This window comes from Uloborus diversus, chromosome 3 (assembly GCF_026930045.1).
Source record: "Uloborus diversus isolate 005 chromosome 3, Udiv.v.3.1, whole genome shotgun sequence".
In the NCBI taxonomy this organism is placed as follows: Eukaryota; Metazoa; Arthropoda; class Arachnida; order Araneae; family Uloboridae; genus Uloborus; species Uloborus diversus.
This window is the reverse complement of record NC_072733.1, coordinates 120,996,150-121,015,668: the sequence shown is the minus strand read 5'-3', so window position 1 is coordinate 121,015,668 and position 19,519 is coordinate 120,996,150. Positions and strand designations below refer to the sequence as shown.

At 34.0% G+C, this 19,519-nt stretch overlaps 1 protein-coding gene across 1 annotated transcript; it reads left to right on the top strand.

Annotated features, from left to right (window-relative positions):
* Positions 1 to 1,483: 1,483 nt before the first annotated feature.
* LOC129218920 (uncharacterized) lies at positions 1,484 to 4,054 on the top strand. Its single transcript, XM_054853241.1, has 2 exons — positions 1,484 to 2,990; positions 3,648 to 4,054. The coding sequence occupies exons 1-2, from the start codon at positions 1,484 to 1,486 to the stop codon at positions 4,052 to 4,054; spliced, it is 1,914 nt and encodes a 637-aa protein (XP_054709216.1).
* The last annotated feature ends 15,465 nt before the right edge of the window (positions 4,055 to 19,519 follow it).

Here is a 19,519-nt window from a genome sequence, read left to right as displayed (position 1 = left end):
GTGCTTCAAATGTCTCTCTTCTGGGTGCAGTGTAAAATTTCTGTAAGGCAAGAAACTGTTTTCTGTGGAAAACCGCATCATCAAATGATTCATTTTCCGAAAGAGGCCAGGGAGGGCAAAAATCCCTCTGAAGAGGAGAGCGCAGTTTCAACAAGTAATAATTCTTCCGTCTCTAGGTCAAGAGTGTCTAACGTTTTACTTCTAACTTGCAGCGCATATGCTAGCAATCCTAAGGATGGGAGAGGAATAAACAAATTTACGAGGATTTTATGCGATAACGGATCAGACCGGAGTTGGATTCGAAGATCCTTAGCAGATTGTTTAAAACTAAATTCCATCAGAAAGGAAAGACTGTCGGTTTTTTCTTTTGGTTCAGTAAGACCCGTTGAGAAAATTTATGATGTAGCCGAGATAAAGTTAACAAATAGATATGATCCTAATAAAATCATTCAGTTTGAAGTTTTAATTACAGATACGATAACTGCAGCCCCTAACTCTGTTCCAAAATGCAGATATTTTAAACACTATGCGTTCGCGAGGATTGATTTTGGCCGATTGTTTTCGAGGAGCGATATACAAATCGAAGTATTAATTGGCGCAGATGTATTTTGGCAGATCGTTGACTCTACGAGATTTGAGAAAATAAACAAAAACAATTACTTGTGTTCAAACGGGTATTTGGTTTCGCGCTACAGGGAACTCAGTTAAGTGATTCACAGTGCTTAAAAAATGATAGTGGCGTCAAATCTCTGTGTTGCGGCTACAGACGTTCAGATTTTGTGGGAACTCGAAGCATTGGGAATAAAAGAAAAGGAGGAATTAAATTCGGTAGATAAGGCTTTCGTTGAAGAATTTGAGAAAGGATTAAAATTCGTAGATGGGAGATACGAAACAAATTTAATGTGGAAAAACAGATCCTAATGAGTTAGCGAACAATTTTACGTTAGCTAAAAAGCAATTTGAAGAGTTAAAAAGGGTTTTAAATGAAAACGAATGGGTTGCAAATGAATATAAGGAAATTGTGAATGAGCAAGTTAAAATGGGAATTATTGAAGAGTGTGATAGGGATAGTAAGGAATATTTTATGCCCCATAGAGCTGTCGTCAGGGCAGATAAAGAAACAACCAAAGTTCGTATTGTGTACAATTGTAGTTCTAAATCAAAGGGTAATTTATCTCTTAATGATTGTTTAGAAACTGGCCCGAATTTAAATCCAAATATACTTGATATCATTTTAAATTTTCGTAAATTCAAGGTAGCTTTTAATGCAGACATTGAGAAAGCATTTTTAATGATTGGTATTTCCGAAAGAGATAGAAAGTTTTTAAAATTTCTTTGGTATTCAGATAGTTCTAGTGAGGAATTTAAATACATGCAAATGAAAAGAGTAACATTCGGTTGCAAACCGTCTCCGTTTATTCTAAGTGCTACAATTAAGCATCACATTCAAAAGTTTGAGAATACACACCCTAAATCAGTTGAGATGTTAAAATCTTCGCTGTATGTTGATGACTTGTATTTTGGTGGAAATAGTGTGAGCGAAGTTTTAAATTTGTCATCTGATGCTGTAACTATTCTGAAGGCAGGAGGTTTTAACTTGAGGAAATTGAGGTCTAACAGCAAAGAGTTAGAAGAACTATGGGTGCAGACGGGACTAAAGGAACGGGAGTCGGTTGATGTTAGCCAAGTGAAAGTGTTGGGGTTAAACTGGAATCCAGAGCAAGATGAGTTGTCGTTGGATCTAAAAGGGATATTTAAAGGATTGAAATCATTGAAGAACAGTAAGAGGTGCGTTTTACAGACTGCAGCTAGTATTTTTGATCCGGTTGGGTTGATTGCTCCGTTTGTTGTACGTATTAAGTTATTGTTGCAGGAAATTTGGGAGAGAGCAATTGATTGGGATGAAGAGTTGCCAGAAGACTTGCGGAAAAAATGGGTGAAGTGGTGTGGAGAAACTGACAAAATGAGTGAAATAAAAATTCCTAGGCATTGTTTAGAAAGCTGTGTTGGTGAGAAGGCTGAAGTACACGTATTTTGTGATGCGTCATTGAGGGCGTATGGAGCTGTTGTATATTTCAGGTTTCGTGATAAATATGGGAAGTATAAGGTGTCTTTTGTGTTGTCAAAGAGTAGAGTAGCACCGCTAAAGAAATTAACGTTACCTCGCTTAGAGTTGATGGCTCTTGTGATAGGTTCTAGATTGGGAAGTTATCTCAAGACAGTTTTCGGAGACATGATTCAAAATATTGTGTATTGGAGTGACTCTTTGATTGCGTTGTACTGGGTAAAGGGTTGTGCCAAGCGTTGGAAAATGTTTGTAGCAAATCGTGTTTTGGAGATTCAGGAGAAGTCGAATCCCAGCGACTGGAAATTTTGCCCCTCGGAAAAAAATCCAGCAGATTTACTAACTAGAGGAATTTCAATGGAAGATCTGTTGTTGAATAAATTGTGGAGGTTAGGACCAGATTGGCTTCAGGAGAGTTGTGAAGGATGGCCGGAGCAGGTGTTCAAATCTGCAAGTTGTGACAATGTAGAGGTTTTACGGGAGAAAAGAAGTGAAGTAACTAATGTTATGGTTGTTCAGGTGGAACTGGTCGAAAATTTGTACAATAGAATTTCGGTTTGGAGTAAATTGCAAAGAATTGTTGCATGGTGTCTTAGATTTATTAGAAATGCTCGAGGAATGAAAGTTAATTCTTCATTTCTTCAAGTTGATGAGTTGCGAGAGGCGCATGACCAAGTAATTAAAGCAGTACAGAGAACTGTGTTTAGTACTGAGATTGCAACTTTAGAGAAAGGGAAAGTTTTGAAGTCTGGAAATTTGTCACAGTTAAATCCCTTCATTGACAGTGAAGGCCTACTTAGAGTTGGCGGACGTTTGAAAAATGCAAATTTGGCAGAGAGTGTAAAGCATCCTCTTATATTGCCTAAGAAACATCCTGTGACTGAAATGGTCATAAGATACTACCATATAATGTATTTACATGCAGGTATACACTTACTTAGTGCATCAATTCGACAGAAGTATTGGATCGTGTGTGCAAGATCTGCAATTCGTAAAGTAGTGAGAAACTGTGTGACTTGTTGTAGATTTCGTTCGGAATTTTCGCAACAAATAATGGCAAATTTACCGTCAGCTAGAGTGAATCCTGGAAGAGCCTTTTTGAAATGTGGTACAGATTTCGCTGGACCGTTTCTTGTTACCCCTCGTAGTGGAAGAGGAGTTAAAGCGTTAAAAATGTACGTGTGCATATTTGTGTGTTTTACTGTTAAGGCCGTGCATCTTGAAATAGTAAGCGACCTAAGTACTGAAGCGTGCCTTTCAGCTTTGAAGAGATTCATCGCTTGCAGAGGAAAACCTCTGGAAATATACAGTGACTGTGGAACCAACTACATCGGTGCGAAAAATTATTGGAAAGCGTGTTCAAGAGATCTTGGTCAATATCTAGCCGATGAAGGTGTGTCGTGGAAGCTGAACATTCCATCAGCTCCCCATTATGGTGGCCTCTGGGAAGCCACAGTAAAAGCGATGAAATTTCACTAGCGAAGAGTAATGAAATCACAGATATTAACTGTTGAGGAGTTTTCTACTGTCTTAACTGAAGTAGAAGCAGCGCTGAATTCCAGACCACTTGTTTCTGCATCAGATTGTGCTGATGACTATTGTGTTCTAACACCTGGTCATTTTCTCATTGGCTCGGAGTTAAAGAGCGTACCTGAGCCTGATGTTACCAATGAGAAAATTAGCATTGGTGAAAGATATAAACTAACATCACAAATTTCACAATCCTTCTGGAAAGCATGGTCGAAGGACTATTTAACGCAGTTGCAAGTGCGCAACAAATGGAAAACCCCATGCGTGGATTTGTGCTGCAATGACATAGTGTTAATCAAGGACGAGAATTTGCCACCCCTCAAATGGAGGATGGCAAGAGTAACTGAAACTATTGACAGCAGTGACAGCAGAGTACGTGCTGTAACTTTAAAAACATCGACAGGTGAATTGAGAAGACCAATTCACAAATTGGTTAAACTTCCTATTGAACATAAATGATTCAATGTGCATTTCATTTTATAATTTTTATTTAAAAATAATTTTCATGTCAAAGGTAACTTAAATTCTACATTTTTAAGGTGAATTAGTGTTATTATGGTTTTTATGTTCAATCTAGTGTATTTTGTATCATTGTAATGTTAATGTGTATAAGCTTGGATGACATGGTCATCGGGGCCCCAGTGTGTTAGCGAGAATCTTGAAGAGAACGAGGGTCTTTAAGGGGAAAGAGGGCGTGGCTACAGGCCAGCTGCTTAATATCATCAAACTTGTATATAGTTCTATGTTCGTCCGTGTCTGTAAGTAGTTGTAGTGAATAAAACGATGTGAAAGGCGGTGGAGTTGTGTTCTTTGTGCTCTTGTATTAATATGGTATCAACGAATTTAGCGGATTCATTTTTTTGTGAACAATCTCATATCTATCTATATCTCATTAATAATTTGAATAAAATATTTTCTAGATCTGTCTCCAGTTTCGTCGTTTGGAATATTTTTAAAGGAGGGGGAGGGGAGACATAAACGACGTACTCTTCATGCAAATTTTGTCGAAATATAACAAAAAGCACTTCCACTTTTATGTGAAAGCATTGTTTTTTCAAAGTCATGGTGTATGTGGGGGAGGGAGGGGGGCATTGATATCCAATGTGCAAGCAACCACCTACGACGGCTGTTTGGCTAACTTGTCATTTACCTTTTTACTTCAAGTTTGCCGCCTTCGGCGGTTGTTTAAATAAATTTGGCAGCAGTATTAATCAATCCATCTCTATCTTTTTTTTTGTGCCATTCACATTTTTACGCCAAGATTGCCGCCTTCGCGGCGGCTATCTACCTTTACAATCTATCTCTACATTTTCTTATCCATCTCTATTTATTTTGACCTCCTCACCCATTTCCTAATAAAAACAAAGAACACTCAAAAAACCGCGTTTTTTTATTTAAGTAGAGCAAAAAAAAAAAAAAGCTCAAATTCCCCGTTGTGTGCAAAAAGTAGCGTTTGACAAAGATAAAAAAAATCTCGCTGTTTTTATTGAATTAATGCGCACAACTATGAAATGTAACGTAATATAGATACAGCGAAAGGTCCAGCTTGGAAGGGGGGGATGGAAAAAGGAATAAATGCAATCCCTAAATAAAACAAAAAAAAAGGAAAGAAAAAAAGCAAGCGCTGCCGAAAAAACACGTGGTCATCACGTTAGAAAATGTAGAAGTAAGCTATATAGTAAAAAAAAAAAGATTAACATTGCTTCGATTAAGATTCCATCGTAAATATCGAATCGAAACCCAAGTAGTGACGTCACAGGCATAAAAGATTGAAGAACGCTTTTTTCGACTGATGCGTGAAAGGACATGATGTATTCAGCATTAAAAAAATTGTAAAAAAAAAAACTATTGCGTATTTTTAAGAACTTTTTTCTTCTGAAGAGGGCGAAATGTTTTTACTATTACCAACTTAAATTTCAGAAATGAGGCTTTGATACTTCTCGCAGGATGATATTAGAAAAAAATAAAACCCAGAAAAACATGCAAATTAAAGGTTTTTTCAAAAATTCATAAAAAATACAAAAATTGCTCTATCTTCAAAATTTTTTTGTTCATCATATTTAAAATTAAATTTCCGACACTAGTACCAAAAATATTTGTCTGGCGCGATTGGTTCGGGGTCTGTGAGGTTAAGAGTACTAAAAAGTGCTAAAAATCACATAAAACATTAAATAACTTTTTTTCTAATTAAAATATCAAAAATCGAAGCCCGAGGTGCACAACTTCAGCAAAAACTACACCTGTATACCAAATTTCATCTTTCTAGGCCTTACCGTTTTCCCGGAATGCACGCCACACACACACACACAAACATCTTATTTTATTATATGTATAGATTATTTTTTTTTTTTTTTTGCTTCAACTGTGTCCAGATATTAATGATATGTTTATCATAGGACTCTAAAAATGTAATTCTAAAATAATTTTATCAAAAATATTTATTTTACAAGCCGTTTTTTATACTTTTGATGCCTTCACTTTGAGGATTGCAATCTCTTTGCATCCGCTATGGGAATCTGATTTTTCGAATTTTCGACGTTTAGTACGCTTAGCTAAGAGGTAAACAAATAAAATATTTTTTATTTTTGTAAAAATCACGGAGTTTATAAGTTTTAAATGAAACTCTGTGCTCTTAAACCGTGTCTTGGGTAAAAGTTAAATGTTGAACCCCTGACTGAATTTTTTTTCTTACAGTTATTTTAAATACTATACAAATAACATTTCAAGTATAATTTAACATGATGTAGAATGGTTGATAAATATGGATACTTGAGGGGCGCCCATCTCCCAGTGAGCGATGCCTCCCCCCCCCCTCCCCAAATACTAGAAAAACATTCAAGAATGATATTCTCAACAGAAAAGAGAGAAAACACTCAACTTTAAGTGTCAATGATGCAGTTTCCACCATCTCAAGAGTCTTAACTTTCGTTTTTACAAAAAAAAAAAAAAAAAATTTGATTTTTCACAAAATTAATTGACTTTTCACAAAATTATTTTATTTTTCACAAAAAACGGACCCTGTGAAAAATCCTGGACAGACCCCTGATTATGATCGGTTAGCCCCATACTATGGCCATAGTTCATGAGTATTAGGTAAACAACCATGGTTGATAACATAAAAGTTGTAGATAATTTTTTTTTTTTTGCTTTTAATGTTTAGTAATATTTCTTGTTATTATTGTGTTTCCTATGCATTATTGGTTGTTATTTAATGTGTGTATTTGTGAACATGTGATAGAAGTTTGACACCCTTTCTGGGGATTGTACTGCCCGGGACGTGCAGTCCTTAGGAAGGGGGCAATGTTACAAATTCTGTAAATAGTAATTATTGTAGCAACGTAACCTGTAAATAGTTTCCCATAATGAATATACAGCCCCTATACATTTGGTTGAAGTATACAATCCCCTATTTTTCATTGATAAAATTTGCGAAGGAAGAGAAATAAAATAACGGTCTATGCATTTCGAGAAGTATTTCGAATGTTGTGGAATCTTTTCGATGTTTATAAAAGCGTCCCGCGTGATAAAAAGTTCAGTTTCGAGTTAGTTTTTGCTTGTGAATCGTTGCAGTGGAACGCTGGAGAGCATTTATTGCTCTGCTTTGTGAAGCCTTTTGAGCTGTTGTTTTTCGTATTTGGAAGTAAATACGTGTGTAACCGTTGAGTTTACGGTGTTGTGTGATAATTGCTTAATTGCTGATGAATAATTTAGCAGTTGTTGACGATCTTTCCTGTACATAGTGTAAATAAATTTCCTGTATTTTTAATCAAGAACTGTGTCGTCCTTTCAAGAAAGTTGGAAGTCGCACCGGATCCGTTACAATATATTTAAAATATAGTATCTTCGATTTAATGATACCCGATTTAACAATTTCCGCAATTTAGTGATACATTTCACTGGTTCGGATTTGACAGCATTGAATGTCTATGATACTGGACTTAACAATATCCATGATTTAACAATTTTTCCAGTCCCTGGACAATCGTTAAATTGGGGTTATACTGTATTGTCAAATTCAGTTATCATAACAGTCTCAGGACTTGTGAAAAACGTCAACATTAGCAAAGTGATGTGTGAAGCACAGAAATTAAGAGCAAACACAGAATGTAATAAACAGCAATAAAAAATAAATTAAAAATTTGAATTTTAATTCTAATCAACTCAGGGTTCGCGTTTACGCATTATAGCGGGTTTTTTCAGGCAAATTCGCAGGAAAGGGAGGCAACTTCCGCAAAAAATCGGGTCCCAGGAACCCAGAAAACCCAAAAGATAAGAATCAGAAAAAAATTGGAGAAAATGCTAAAGATCTATTTGGTAAATGCTTTTAAGCATCAATGACCAGGAGAATCAACAGAAAGGGATTAAAATGACCCTATCTCTTTATCAGCTATTCAAAAACACCCCTTTTGTTGACTCGTCAATGGAAATTTAGTAATAAGACTGGAGCTTACAGTGACCTCCAGGGCAGAACTCAGGGCGCAAGTTCATAAATAACCCATTGTACTGTATTCTAAGAATAAGCTCTCATTACTTTTATCTTGAGGAAATTCCTGAAAACAGCAATGAGGACTAAAAGTAATAGTAGTTTCAATGCACTCTTCAAGACAACTGTACAGTAAACATTTTGCATTCATGTAACCAGAATTACTTTTGAAAATCATTATTTTGCATCCCCAATAAAAGGAGGGGAGAAAAAAAATGGAGATCATTTTCCCGATCGCGCTAAACACAAAGTTCTGAACTTCACATTTATCTTGTTAAATTGCTTATGAATACTTAAATTATATACAAAAGCACTTTAACCTTGTTCTTTTTCTAGTAATTTATCTCTTTCTGATGGGCTATTTTTATTTGGGCTTGCAAAAGTCGGGTATTAATCGATTGCACCATTTTGAAAATGGCACGATTTTAAAAATAGCACAAAAGCCAAAACAGATATTTTGAACAAGTCAAAATAAAGTAAAATATACGGATTTAAGATTGCAAATGAGCAATTTTCACTCATATGAGGAAATGTTACGTTTTTGCATTGGGTTCATTCGCTTGCGATTTTTTTTAATTATTATGTAATTGCAAATGATAATGCAGGGGGGGGGTGTTAGCTTTTTTCACTAGAAAAATGCGTTGGAAAACAAAGGTTACGGGAGTGCTTTTTGCTTGATCAATCAGAGGCACTTGTTTTTTATTTTATGGTAAAATCCATTTTAAAAGTAAATTTTGAGTTAACCTCATTGCAACTGACCAAATAGTTTCTCACATAACTAAGTCTTGCAAGTGTATTATTTGAAAATAATTTTACAATGATAATCACAAAATTTATTTCATGCCTTTTTTCCCACCCAAGTAAAAATATTTTTATATTATTCATTTATAAGCTAAGATTTTCTGTTTAAAATTTAAGGGACTCATTTTTTCCACCAAAAGACCCAAATCTATTACATTAATGGGTCCCTGGGACCCAGGTTATGGGTAGTTGAGAGCGAACACTGCAACTAGAATTATTTCCTATCATTTGATTCAAACAAGGCTTTAAAATCACAAGAAAAATGACTTGGGCATGTGACTCACATTACATTTTTATACAGACTTTGATTTTATAATTCTACTATAATGTAATTTTTGTCACTAAAAGGAGACATTATGTACTAATCAACCTAGCAAAACAGAAAAACATTTTTACATGAAAAACATACTTTTTTCTACCAGTTTAAAGACTGACTGACTGAGCGTGTTTATTCGGTGAATCGGCTATAATTTGATTACAGCCCGTCCAGGCTGACTAATGCCCCAAGCTTCAGCTTTACAAAGCAAGAATTGCATGTGTGGGATATGCCTAGATCTTGCTTGCAATTCTGTCGTGGCTGTTTAAATGCTTCTGGAGCTCTATTAGTGGAGAAGGGTGGTTCTAATTATATTAATAAAACCTATATACCTCATTCTTGACGAAGGTTCCCAAGAAATGGCTGGCTGCAACAGAGTAGATTTCCCAATTCTTTAAAAAGTTTCAAGGATAGTTTCAGAAAGGTTACCGACTTTTAGCGGAAAACGTTCCCGTTTTTTAACCAACAACGGCGAAGCCAAAAGAAAGGGTTATGATTTAAGCAGACTTCAAATGTAGTAAGAGACGATTTTTCAATTTTTAGCAGTCTTTGTATTTGGGGCATTTCACGATATTTGTGACATAGGGGTGTCTGTAACAAAACTTGTTAAAAGGTTAAAATTTTTATAAAAAGCACATTCCAAAGGACATGAATTTCATATTTTTTTCTTTATTTATTTCATATTATCCATGTAATCGCAATCAAAACAGCAAAAATACAACTTTTATCGTTACGAACTCTACATTGAATTTTTCTTCAATAGTGACTTGAACTGAATTTCAAGCCAAAACTGGTGCTTGGGACAAATAAAGTAAGAGATTATCTCTAATACATGTAATAATTTTAATCAAAAAGTACATTCGTTAAAAAATTATAAGTTGTGAAAATAGTGATTGTATAGTCCTAACAATAATTAGAACAAAAGTTTTGTTAAAATTTTTATTTATGCATTTTATATAACTAAATTGAATATTTTCTAATTTCACCTACAGTGTTACAATTTAGTCTAAAATAAGTTTCATGAAAATTCAAATTCGGTATTTTTTATTAATTTTCTAAATTTGATTACGGACTCTACAAAACGTTACGGACTCTACATTTGGCAACTGTTTCAACATCGTTCTTTCTTTACCAAAATGCTTGAACAACCTGCACAGAAAAAAAAAAAAAAAAAGAATAAAAGTAGCCCTTTAAAGGGAATTACAACTTATACTTAAAAAGAACTTTGACTTTCAGAAGAATTTCAACTGCACAAGTGTATAGGGGGAGTCAGGGCACATTGGTCTGGCTCTCTACTTTTCTTCTTTTTTTTTTTATCTCATCATAAAATTCAATTAGTAGTTTTATTTTCTACCATGAGTTACATTAAATACTTCTCATCATCCCAGAAAATTTTCAATTCATTACCTTTTTTCCCCATTAATATTTTAAGAGAACTTTGTGAAGTGAAACAACCTGCCACAGTACCGGGGTCCCCACATTACAAAAACAGCTTCTATTACAATTTTAATGTTAAATATTATCCAACATTTGTACCAACTAAATGTTTTGTGATTAGAATCAAAAACCAAAGTTTAAAGATCAATAAAATTAAAATTGACCAATATCTACTGTTACACTTTTTCAAGAATCAGAACAATTTGTGTTTTTAGCAACTTCACTATTGCCAATACTGGAATATTGCTTTTTTAATTGTTCTAAAAGTTTTTGTGGGTTTTCTAAAAGTGAACCAACATACCCCAGGTTCTTAATCTAAAAAAAGTTGTCCTGATTTTTTTTCTTTACAACAAAAAATAAACTGCTAATACATAAGAACTAAAAGAACTTTTATTTTAGGAGAGGAATTCAATTTATTGCTTCATTCTTCATGAAAACCATTTAAAAAAATAAAGTTGCTTAGTTATGAAAGTTAATCAATCAAAATTAGCACTGCCAAAATGACAGCTTCTGAAAATTTGTTCAAAATAACTTTACTATATGATTTCATTATAGGAATTGTAGAACTATAGGCGCTTTTTTTGTTGGTCGTAAATTTAAAAAAAAAAAAAAAAGTATTAAAATTATCAAGGTCAATCTAACCAAATTTCCCCTATTATCTTATGGGATGTTGACTAATCTGGTGGTCCCGAATTTCAGTATATTTCTAGTGTGACATTTGAACAATTTCCAGCATAGAATACCAGTACATATTGTACAAAGAAAAAAAGAAAATCACTTTCAGGTTAAAATAAAGGAACAAAGTAAGGCATGTCAGATGTCATTTAGTACCTTAATATTAGGGCCATTAAACAAAAATATAAGATCTTTCGTGCCATACATGACCAATCATACATTTAATTAATTAAATGCAAATATTTAAACCGGAAATGAACAACATTCTGTTGCTTAAAAATATATGTGATTCCTAAAGCAAAAAAAGTTGCCTTTTTAAATTGAATTAACAGAAAATTTAACTTACCTTTAAAAATGCAATTTAAAAAGTTTTGGCTTAAAAACATTATCTTCCTAACATGCCCCCCCCCCCCCCTTAAAATTTATCCAGAAATTTCGATTTACCCAAGATGGTCCGGTATCGATCTCTTCAGGTAATCAAGGTTCTACTATAAAAGTTAAATTGTTTGAAAAATTTGCATTAAAACCTATCATTTCTAATAACAAATTCATGACTGAAGAAATCAACATATCACTTGGCTTGCATTCGATGAACCTCACCGGTCGACCAGTGAGTAACTGGTTGCTAACCGCAGCGTTCTTGAGAGCTACCGGTTAACTGATTGCTTCCGATGTCATCCTATGAGCCTCACTGGTTGATCTACCGGTCAACCACAACTTAAGCTGGTTGATTGGTTGAGGGAACCACGTGACATTTTTGACCAATTATAAGTAATTTTCACCTGCGTGTTGTTCGTCTGCGCAAGTAACCATTGATCAACCAAAAGCGTTCCATGAAGCATTGGTTCGTGAACAACGGGTTAGTAACCGCTGACGTCATTGATGTCACGTGATTAACCAACCGGGCGCTACCGGTCGTGCTCGTCGAACGTAAGCTTGGTCTATTCCAACAGGAGGCCATTTTCAATCTGGTACCCCCCCACTCCTTAGAGCTTGGGTGCACCTCCCCTAAATATCCCACAGACCCCTTCAATCCTCTAATATCAAAAATCTCTCGACCCAAAAAAGAGGAAAAATCCCCCTAAAAAAACTTCAATGGCAGTCTGCGGCATGCCCCTCCCCCCCCAGATGGGCACCCCTCACATATATGATGAAGAAATAGCCATAACAGTTGATTCTATCATTGTAACTATTGAACAATGAGGTAGTATTGTTGTTATTTAGACTCTATTAAACAATTATTCAAACAATACTCCAAACGTGACAAATATGTAGAGTTCGTAACATGTTCATAAACGTTAAGTTCTTTAGTAAATAATTCCGTAAAAAAGATTTTTTACCTTTTTAAAAATTATTTTGGTGCTTAAATGTACTATAGATAAACTGAGGCATAGTAGAAAACTTTCATTAGGTAAGAATATTTATTACTTTCATAGAAAATTTGAAGATAGTTTTAAGCAAAAATTTCCATGTCTTTTGAGTGTAGAGTCCGTAACATGCTATATATCTTCCTATATCTTTAGAAATTCAACACAAATCTAAACTTTTTTCAATGCTATGACATAAGTACACATAGGACTAATCATTTACAAAATGTTTAAGTTTACTATTTGCACTAATCATGAGTAGGAGGCTAAAACTTCCTTGTGAAGCGTAGAGTTCGTAACAGCCAAATACTGTGAAATACCCCATTTACGTATGTTCCACTCTAGCGCCTAGACTATTTATCCGGCCTTTATGAATAAAGCGTCAATTGATTTATCATTATGGCTCGAGTAATGTAAGATACATTTCAATCGACTTTAACAATTAGGAAGAGTGGATTTTACCATGTAAATCTCGATTTTAAACAATTTTTTTGCGGTTGGTTTTAAATAAATTTATTGATAACCCGGCTAAAGGAACAAAGGGTAAGAAACAAGTTTGGTGTTGATTACTATTATAGTGTTATTAAGTAAGATAAATCTTATATAGTTTAAATTTTCTATCAGTTTCATATAATAGCAATAAATTAAATTTACCATTCTTGTACATCAAACTAAAATGCTTACCGTAAATTACTCACACTATTATTTTGTTGTTCATCACAGGTTAAAATGGAAAATATTAAAATAAAATGAAAGATTAAAAAACTAAAACCCGACTACAGCAAAAAAATACTAAAACGTAAGAAACAAGATAGGTGCTGTTTGATATCATCGTCCTATTGAGTAAAACCAGTAATTTGATAGGTTAGCTATTCTTATTTATTTAGTGTTATTAAAATACTCTGTCACTTTCACATTCATGATATAATTCAATTCAAATGCCGTTGTCGTGCGTTCTCAAACTAGTTTTTTTTTTTATATATATATCAACGCACGACTACGGCATTTCAATTGAATTATAAAGTTATTAATGTGAAAGTGACAGAGGATTTCAATAGAACTAAATAAATAGGAATAGCTAACCTATCAAATTACTGGTTTTACTCAACAAGACGATGATATCAAACAACACCTATCTTGTTTCTTACCTTTTAGTGATTTTTTCCCGTTGTCGGGTTTTATTCTTTTAACCTTTCATTTTATTTACACTGAAGCTATGAGGACACATTTTATTCACAAAACATATTCTTGCAACTTTCATAGCCGAGTATGCACTTCACTTGCTGAACTGTTCAGTCTGCATTAAAGTAATCATTTTGATTATATACTATTTTTATTTATCGATAGATGCTAAGACGAAAAAAATAGTAAATGCTGATACGATAATTTAAATGGAAAAAAAAGTTAGGTGTGGAAATATTTGCTGATGTACAGTTTTAAGAAGTAAAAAAACATTACTTTCCAAACAAGTTTAAAAAAAAAAAAATCATACTGGGACACTCCGATTACCTTATAGACAGAAATAAACTGTGAACAGCTCATTTTCAAGAGCACAAATCGTTTTTGTATTTATAAAACAGGCAAAATATTTATAACAAAGACAGTAATCTCGATTTCCACAAAATTAACGATACGTTGTAACAAAATTCCGAAACATAATACGTACTTGAAATGGGAAAAAGAAGAATCGAAACATAAAATTAGGGAAAAAAAAAATTGAACAATAACAGTCATTCCAACGGATAGGCGGACATTAATTACAGCTAAATCCTGGCGATTTTTACAGGGAAATTTACGGCAACCTTGACATTTGGCGACGCAATGGTTTGGCGCGCGAACAAACGGTAGATACACGAGGGGCCGAGGGGGCCTGAGGATTTAGGTGATTGTGAGGTACGTTTTAATGATTAATTTGAATTTATGTTTCACAAAAGCACAAATTAACTCTTGAAATTAGTAATGTTGCAAGTTTCATTTGTTATTTCAACGAATATTTATTCAAAAACTGCCTAATGTCTTGCAAAATGGTTTCGCTCGATCTTGCATGTCATAAATGTGATTTGATGTCAATAACATGTTACAATGTATTTAATATTGAGCTATTGAGATGAAATGATTAATTTATGTATTTCTCTTTCTTCAAAGTGATCTCGTAATGGTTTGGCGCTCGTGAACATGAGAACAAAGAGGATTTTGCTTTGATTCATAAAGGAAACAAACAATGGTACAATTTTATTCATATTTTAATTAAAGCATAAGTAAACTTAGATAACGGCTTGTAATTCAGTGTAGATTTCATATTAAAGCAACTAATTTCTAAAGAAATGCATCTTAATAGTATCTTACAAAACGGTTTCGCTCAATGATGAACGTCGTTATTATGGATATGAAGTAAATAAGGATTTGATTTCAATAATTTCTTGCTATGGACTTAATACTTTGCTCGTTAGACGAAATGAGATTTCTCTGTTAACTAATAACTATTTCTGCAATAGTTATTATATTTAGCTTCCTATATAGTGTATCTGTTTCATTTGAGTAAAATTGCAAAGTTACAGACAGGAGCAAAATATGGTATTTTCTAGAAGAAAAACAATTTATGCATTTTTCTTTTTCAAAATGCAGGTACCTATTGACCAAATTATGTTTTTAAACAGGAGTATATTCATCTGATGCAGATTCTTACCTTTTTGAATTATAAAACAGTTATCAAACAATCATTTTTTTCCTTCTAGCTTTTGCTATTTAATAGAATTCTGTGTAACGGAAATCTCAAATTAAATAATTCACTCATCATCCTTTAAAAGATCTGTCAATCATGCTTTTATTGCTGAATTGCTTCATGACTTTCAGAAAAATAACATGCAGATTTGATTTTCTTGCCAGTTCCAGATATTGTCACATGCTTAAGGATAAATACTGAAGTATTTAAATCAAAGTATCATGTGGGGTGCAGTAGCTGTGAGCAGCAACAAATGCTCCAGGTTAAAGTGCTTATATGTTGAGGATTTTTACTGCTTGATATTTGTTTTTATTCTTGAGATTTTTTCTCCATACGTAGAAAGATGTCCAATCTATTTTAATTTATTACAGTTCTACTTTTTGAAACTATTCTATATTGTTTATCTGTTTAATTATTCCTAGACTGTTATGAAACTTGATCCTCAACTTGAATTGGTTTTGTATCATACTATAATTTGAGAATTGGTTTTGTATCATACTATAATTTGAGAAATTTTTCCTGTAATAAGCAGGTTGTGCATTCAATTCTTGATGTAATATTATGAAGCTATCATAGTTGAAGTATATTTTTTTATAATAGATGGTCACACCTTAGTGTAATAGACAACAAAAAAAAAGTTAAAGAGAATAAGCTATTGATAACAGCTAGTTTATTATTGTACCTGTTGAAGAATGTTTTAATTAATAACATGTTGAGAAGCAAAATATATTAATTATTTTCTGAATAGGATGGATACCTATTTAGAACTATTGTATGCTATTCCATTATCATTGTTATAGTGTTGCATTCAAATTTTAAATTAAGTTTTTCCTCCCCAGAGTCTAAAAACTGTTTCTGGTGTCCAGTTGCAGAGGCTGAAAATTCCTGACTGAATGGCACATAGTAGAGGGAATTGGTTTCATTTGCTGCCGTTTCCTCTGCTTATGCTTTTCGTTTTTTTCCCGAGCTTGAAGAGTAATTACTGAATCAATGGAAGTGTGGGTATGTTTGAACTTTAAAATTGTTACTTTCTTATGGATGCTATTCTCTATCGTTAATCTGTGTAATTGGAAACTTGGATTACTCCCAGACTGTTATTAAATTTGATTCTCAACTTGAATTGGTTTTGTGCCATACTATATTTAGAGAATTTTCTTGTAATACACAGGCAATGCATTTAATTCTTGAACAATCTTTCGTATGAATGTGTCTTGCTTCTATTCTTGATATAATCTCTATTATGAAGCAATCATAGCTAAGTAAATTTTTTATATAATACATGGTTACACCTTGGTGTAATATATGACAAAAAAAGTAATAGCAAATAAGCTATTGATAACAGCTATTTTATTATTGTACCTATTGACGAAATATTTTAATTACAAACATGTTGAGAAATAAAATATATTATTTTTCTGAACAGGATGAAAAACAGGATTGTGTCCATTAGCATTGCATAATATTGTTGCTTTTAAATTAAGTTGTTTTTTCTTCCCAGAGTTCAAGAACTATTTCAGGCATCCAGTTGCAGAGGCTGGAAATTCCCGACTGAATGGCACATTGTAGAGGGAATTGGCTTCGTTTGCTGCCATTAACTCTGCTTGTGCTTTTCGGTTTTTTCCGAGCCTGAAGAGTAGCTACTGAATCAACTGAAGAATGGGATTCTCTCTCTCTCAACACTCCAGGGTCATACTTACTACAACATGGAGATTAACCAGTTGGATGAGGCCTTGAAGACAGTTCTGGTTTTTTGATTCAGACCAGGAGCCAAGCAACCCCTGATCCAGCAGTCCCAAAAGTATCAATCTGGCATGGGAACTTGTACTTTAACCATGGATATATTTAACAAGCCGTGGTCACCACTAATCATCACTGAGGTCTTCAATCATCTGGAATAAATCCCGGAACACATTATCATACTTGCCAACTCTACTGTTTTTGACGGGAGACTACTGTTTTTTGCGCCCATCTCCCGGTTTCCCGTTTTTTATATTTTTCTCCCGTTTTTCTAAGTTTTTCGCAAAATTTTTGAAAAAAAAGCTTAATTTTCAAAAGTCATCAGAAAGTTTAACTTTTTCCTCAATAGGTGGCGCGCAGGATTAACGCAAGTCTCCAGCGGGAGTGTGAAAACTCCCTGGAGCAGTGAAGAACCAATTTTTCTCCTTTTCGCTTACTTCTGATGGTAAAACAGCGACAGCCAAACTTACTTGTATTATTTTCCCCACTCGTTTCTGAATCTGGCAACCAGTTGGATATTAGCGTTGCTCGCAGAATGATTTGCACGTGATTCGCGGTTGTTAACAAATTAGCAGTAGCTGTGTGCTGGCATTAATTATGACGCCAATTAAAAAGCAAAAATATCTACAGAAATATAAACCAGAATATTCAACTGAATTTCCCTTTTTGAAAAAGTCGACGAAAAGTGACTATTTTGTGTTTTGCTTGGAATGTGTGAAGGATATTAGCATATCACATGGAGGAAGAAGCGATATTATTCAACACATCGGAAGAAAGGTGCACATTGACAACGTCGCTGCAAAAGAGCAAAGTGATAAAATCAACAGTTTTTTTGCAAGAAATAATGAAGATATGTCGGTTATTCGCGCCGAGTGTCTTTTCACGGCGTTTATTATTGAGCATAACTTGCCGTTGAATTGTTCCAATCACGCTGGAAATCTCTTCAGGAAAATGTTTCCGGACAGTGCTGTTGCCAAAAAATACGGTTCGGCGAGGACGAAAACAAGTGCCATTGCCTCGGAGTTCGCGGTCCAGAGTCGAAGTGCTTTGATCAAAACTTTGAAAGAGCGGGCGTTTTGTGTATCGACTGACGGTACCAACGACTCCGATTCCAAGATTTTCCCCATGGTGATAACGTATTTCGACAAGGACAAAAAAAGAGTGGAAAATTCGTTGCTTGCATTGCCCATTCTTAAAGGAGATTGCACAGGACAGAACATCGCCATTCTGCTTTTGAAGAAATTTGAAGAGTATGACATACCTGCTTCAAACTGTATTGCATTTTCAGCAGATAATGCTAATGTTATGCTCGGAAAGAATATTGGTGTTGCCGCTTTCTTGAAAAAAGAACATGAAAGCATGATCGTTGTTGGATGTGTATGCCACCTATTGAACTTGGCTGCTGAGAAAGGAGCTGCTTGTTTGCCGTTGAAAGTTGATGAACTCTTAGTTGATGTTTTTTACTATTTGGATAAATCTTCTAAAAGGAAAGAAAAGCTGCAATCCTTTCAAGAATTTTACAATGGTGAAACTAAAAAAATTCTGAAACATGTGGCAACCCGGTGGTTGTCAACAACCAAGTGCTTGCAGAGACTTGTGTCTCAATGGGAGCCACTTGTGGCTTTTTTTAAGTCACAAATTGCCTCTGAAAAGAAGCCATCAAGCTTGGAATTTTACACAATTCCTAAAAAAAATGAGTTGGAAAAATCTTCAGTGGCAACCAATGTCAAGAATAAAAATTCTAAACGACCACTTAGTGTCAACTGTGCTCCAAGCAGTTCAAACAAAAAATTTAAGGCTGTTGACTTAAAAAAATCTGTTTTATCTCGCGAAGAACGAATATTTTATGTACTTTCATCAGATGTAAATAAGGCATATTGTTTATTTATATTATATATTAATCCCATTTTTGATAAGTTTAATTTGTTATTTCAATCCCAAGCTCCTCAAATTTATAAAGTAAGAGTTCTGCTCATTGAACTATTTAGGCAAATTGTATCAAAATTTGTTAAAGTCAGTGTTATTAAACAAAGTGCTGATATTTTAATTATAGATTATCACACTCCTGGTAATCAACTTAAAGATGCTGATATACATATTAGTGAGAGTACAGATAATATTGTTCAAAAGTTGGTTTGTGAAGAACAAAAGCAATTTTTTTCTTCAGTTAGAGAATTTTATATAAAAGTATGTGATTATATGGTGCTTAAATTCCCACTTAGGAATGAGGATTTAATTCATGCTGAAGTATGTAATGTTAATAATATTGAAAATTCTCATTTTTCTAGTATTAAGTATTTTATAGATAAATTCCCTATATTTTGTAAGGGTGAAAATAGCAGCTGTAGCATCGAAGCTCTTCAGACTGCTTTTACAAATCTTCAAA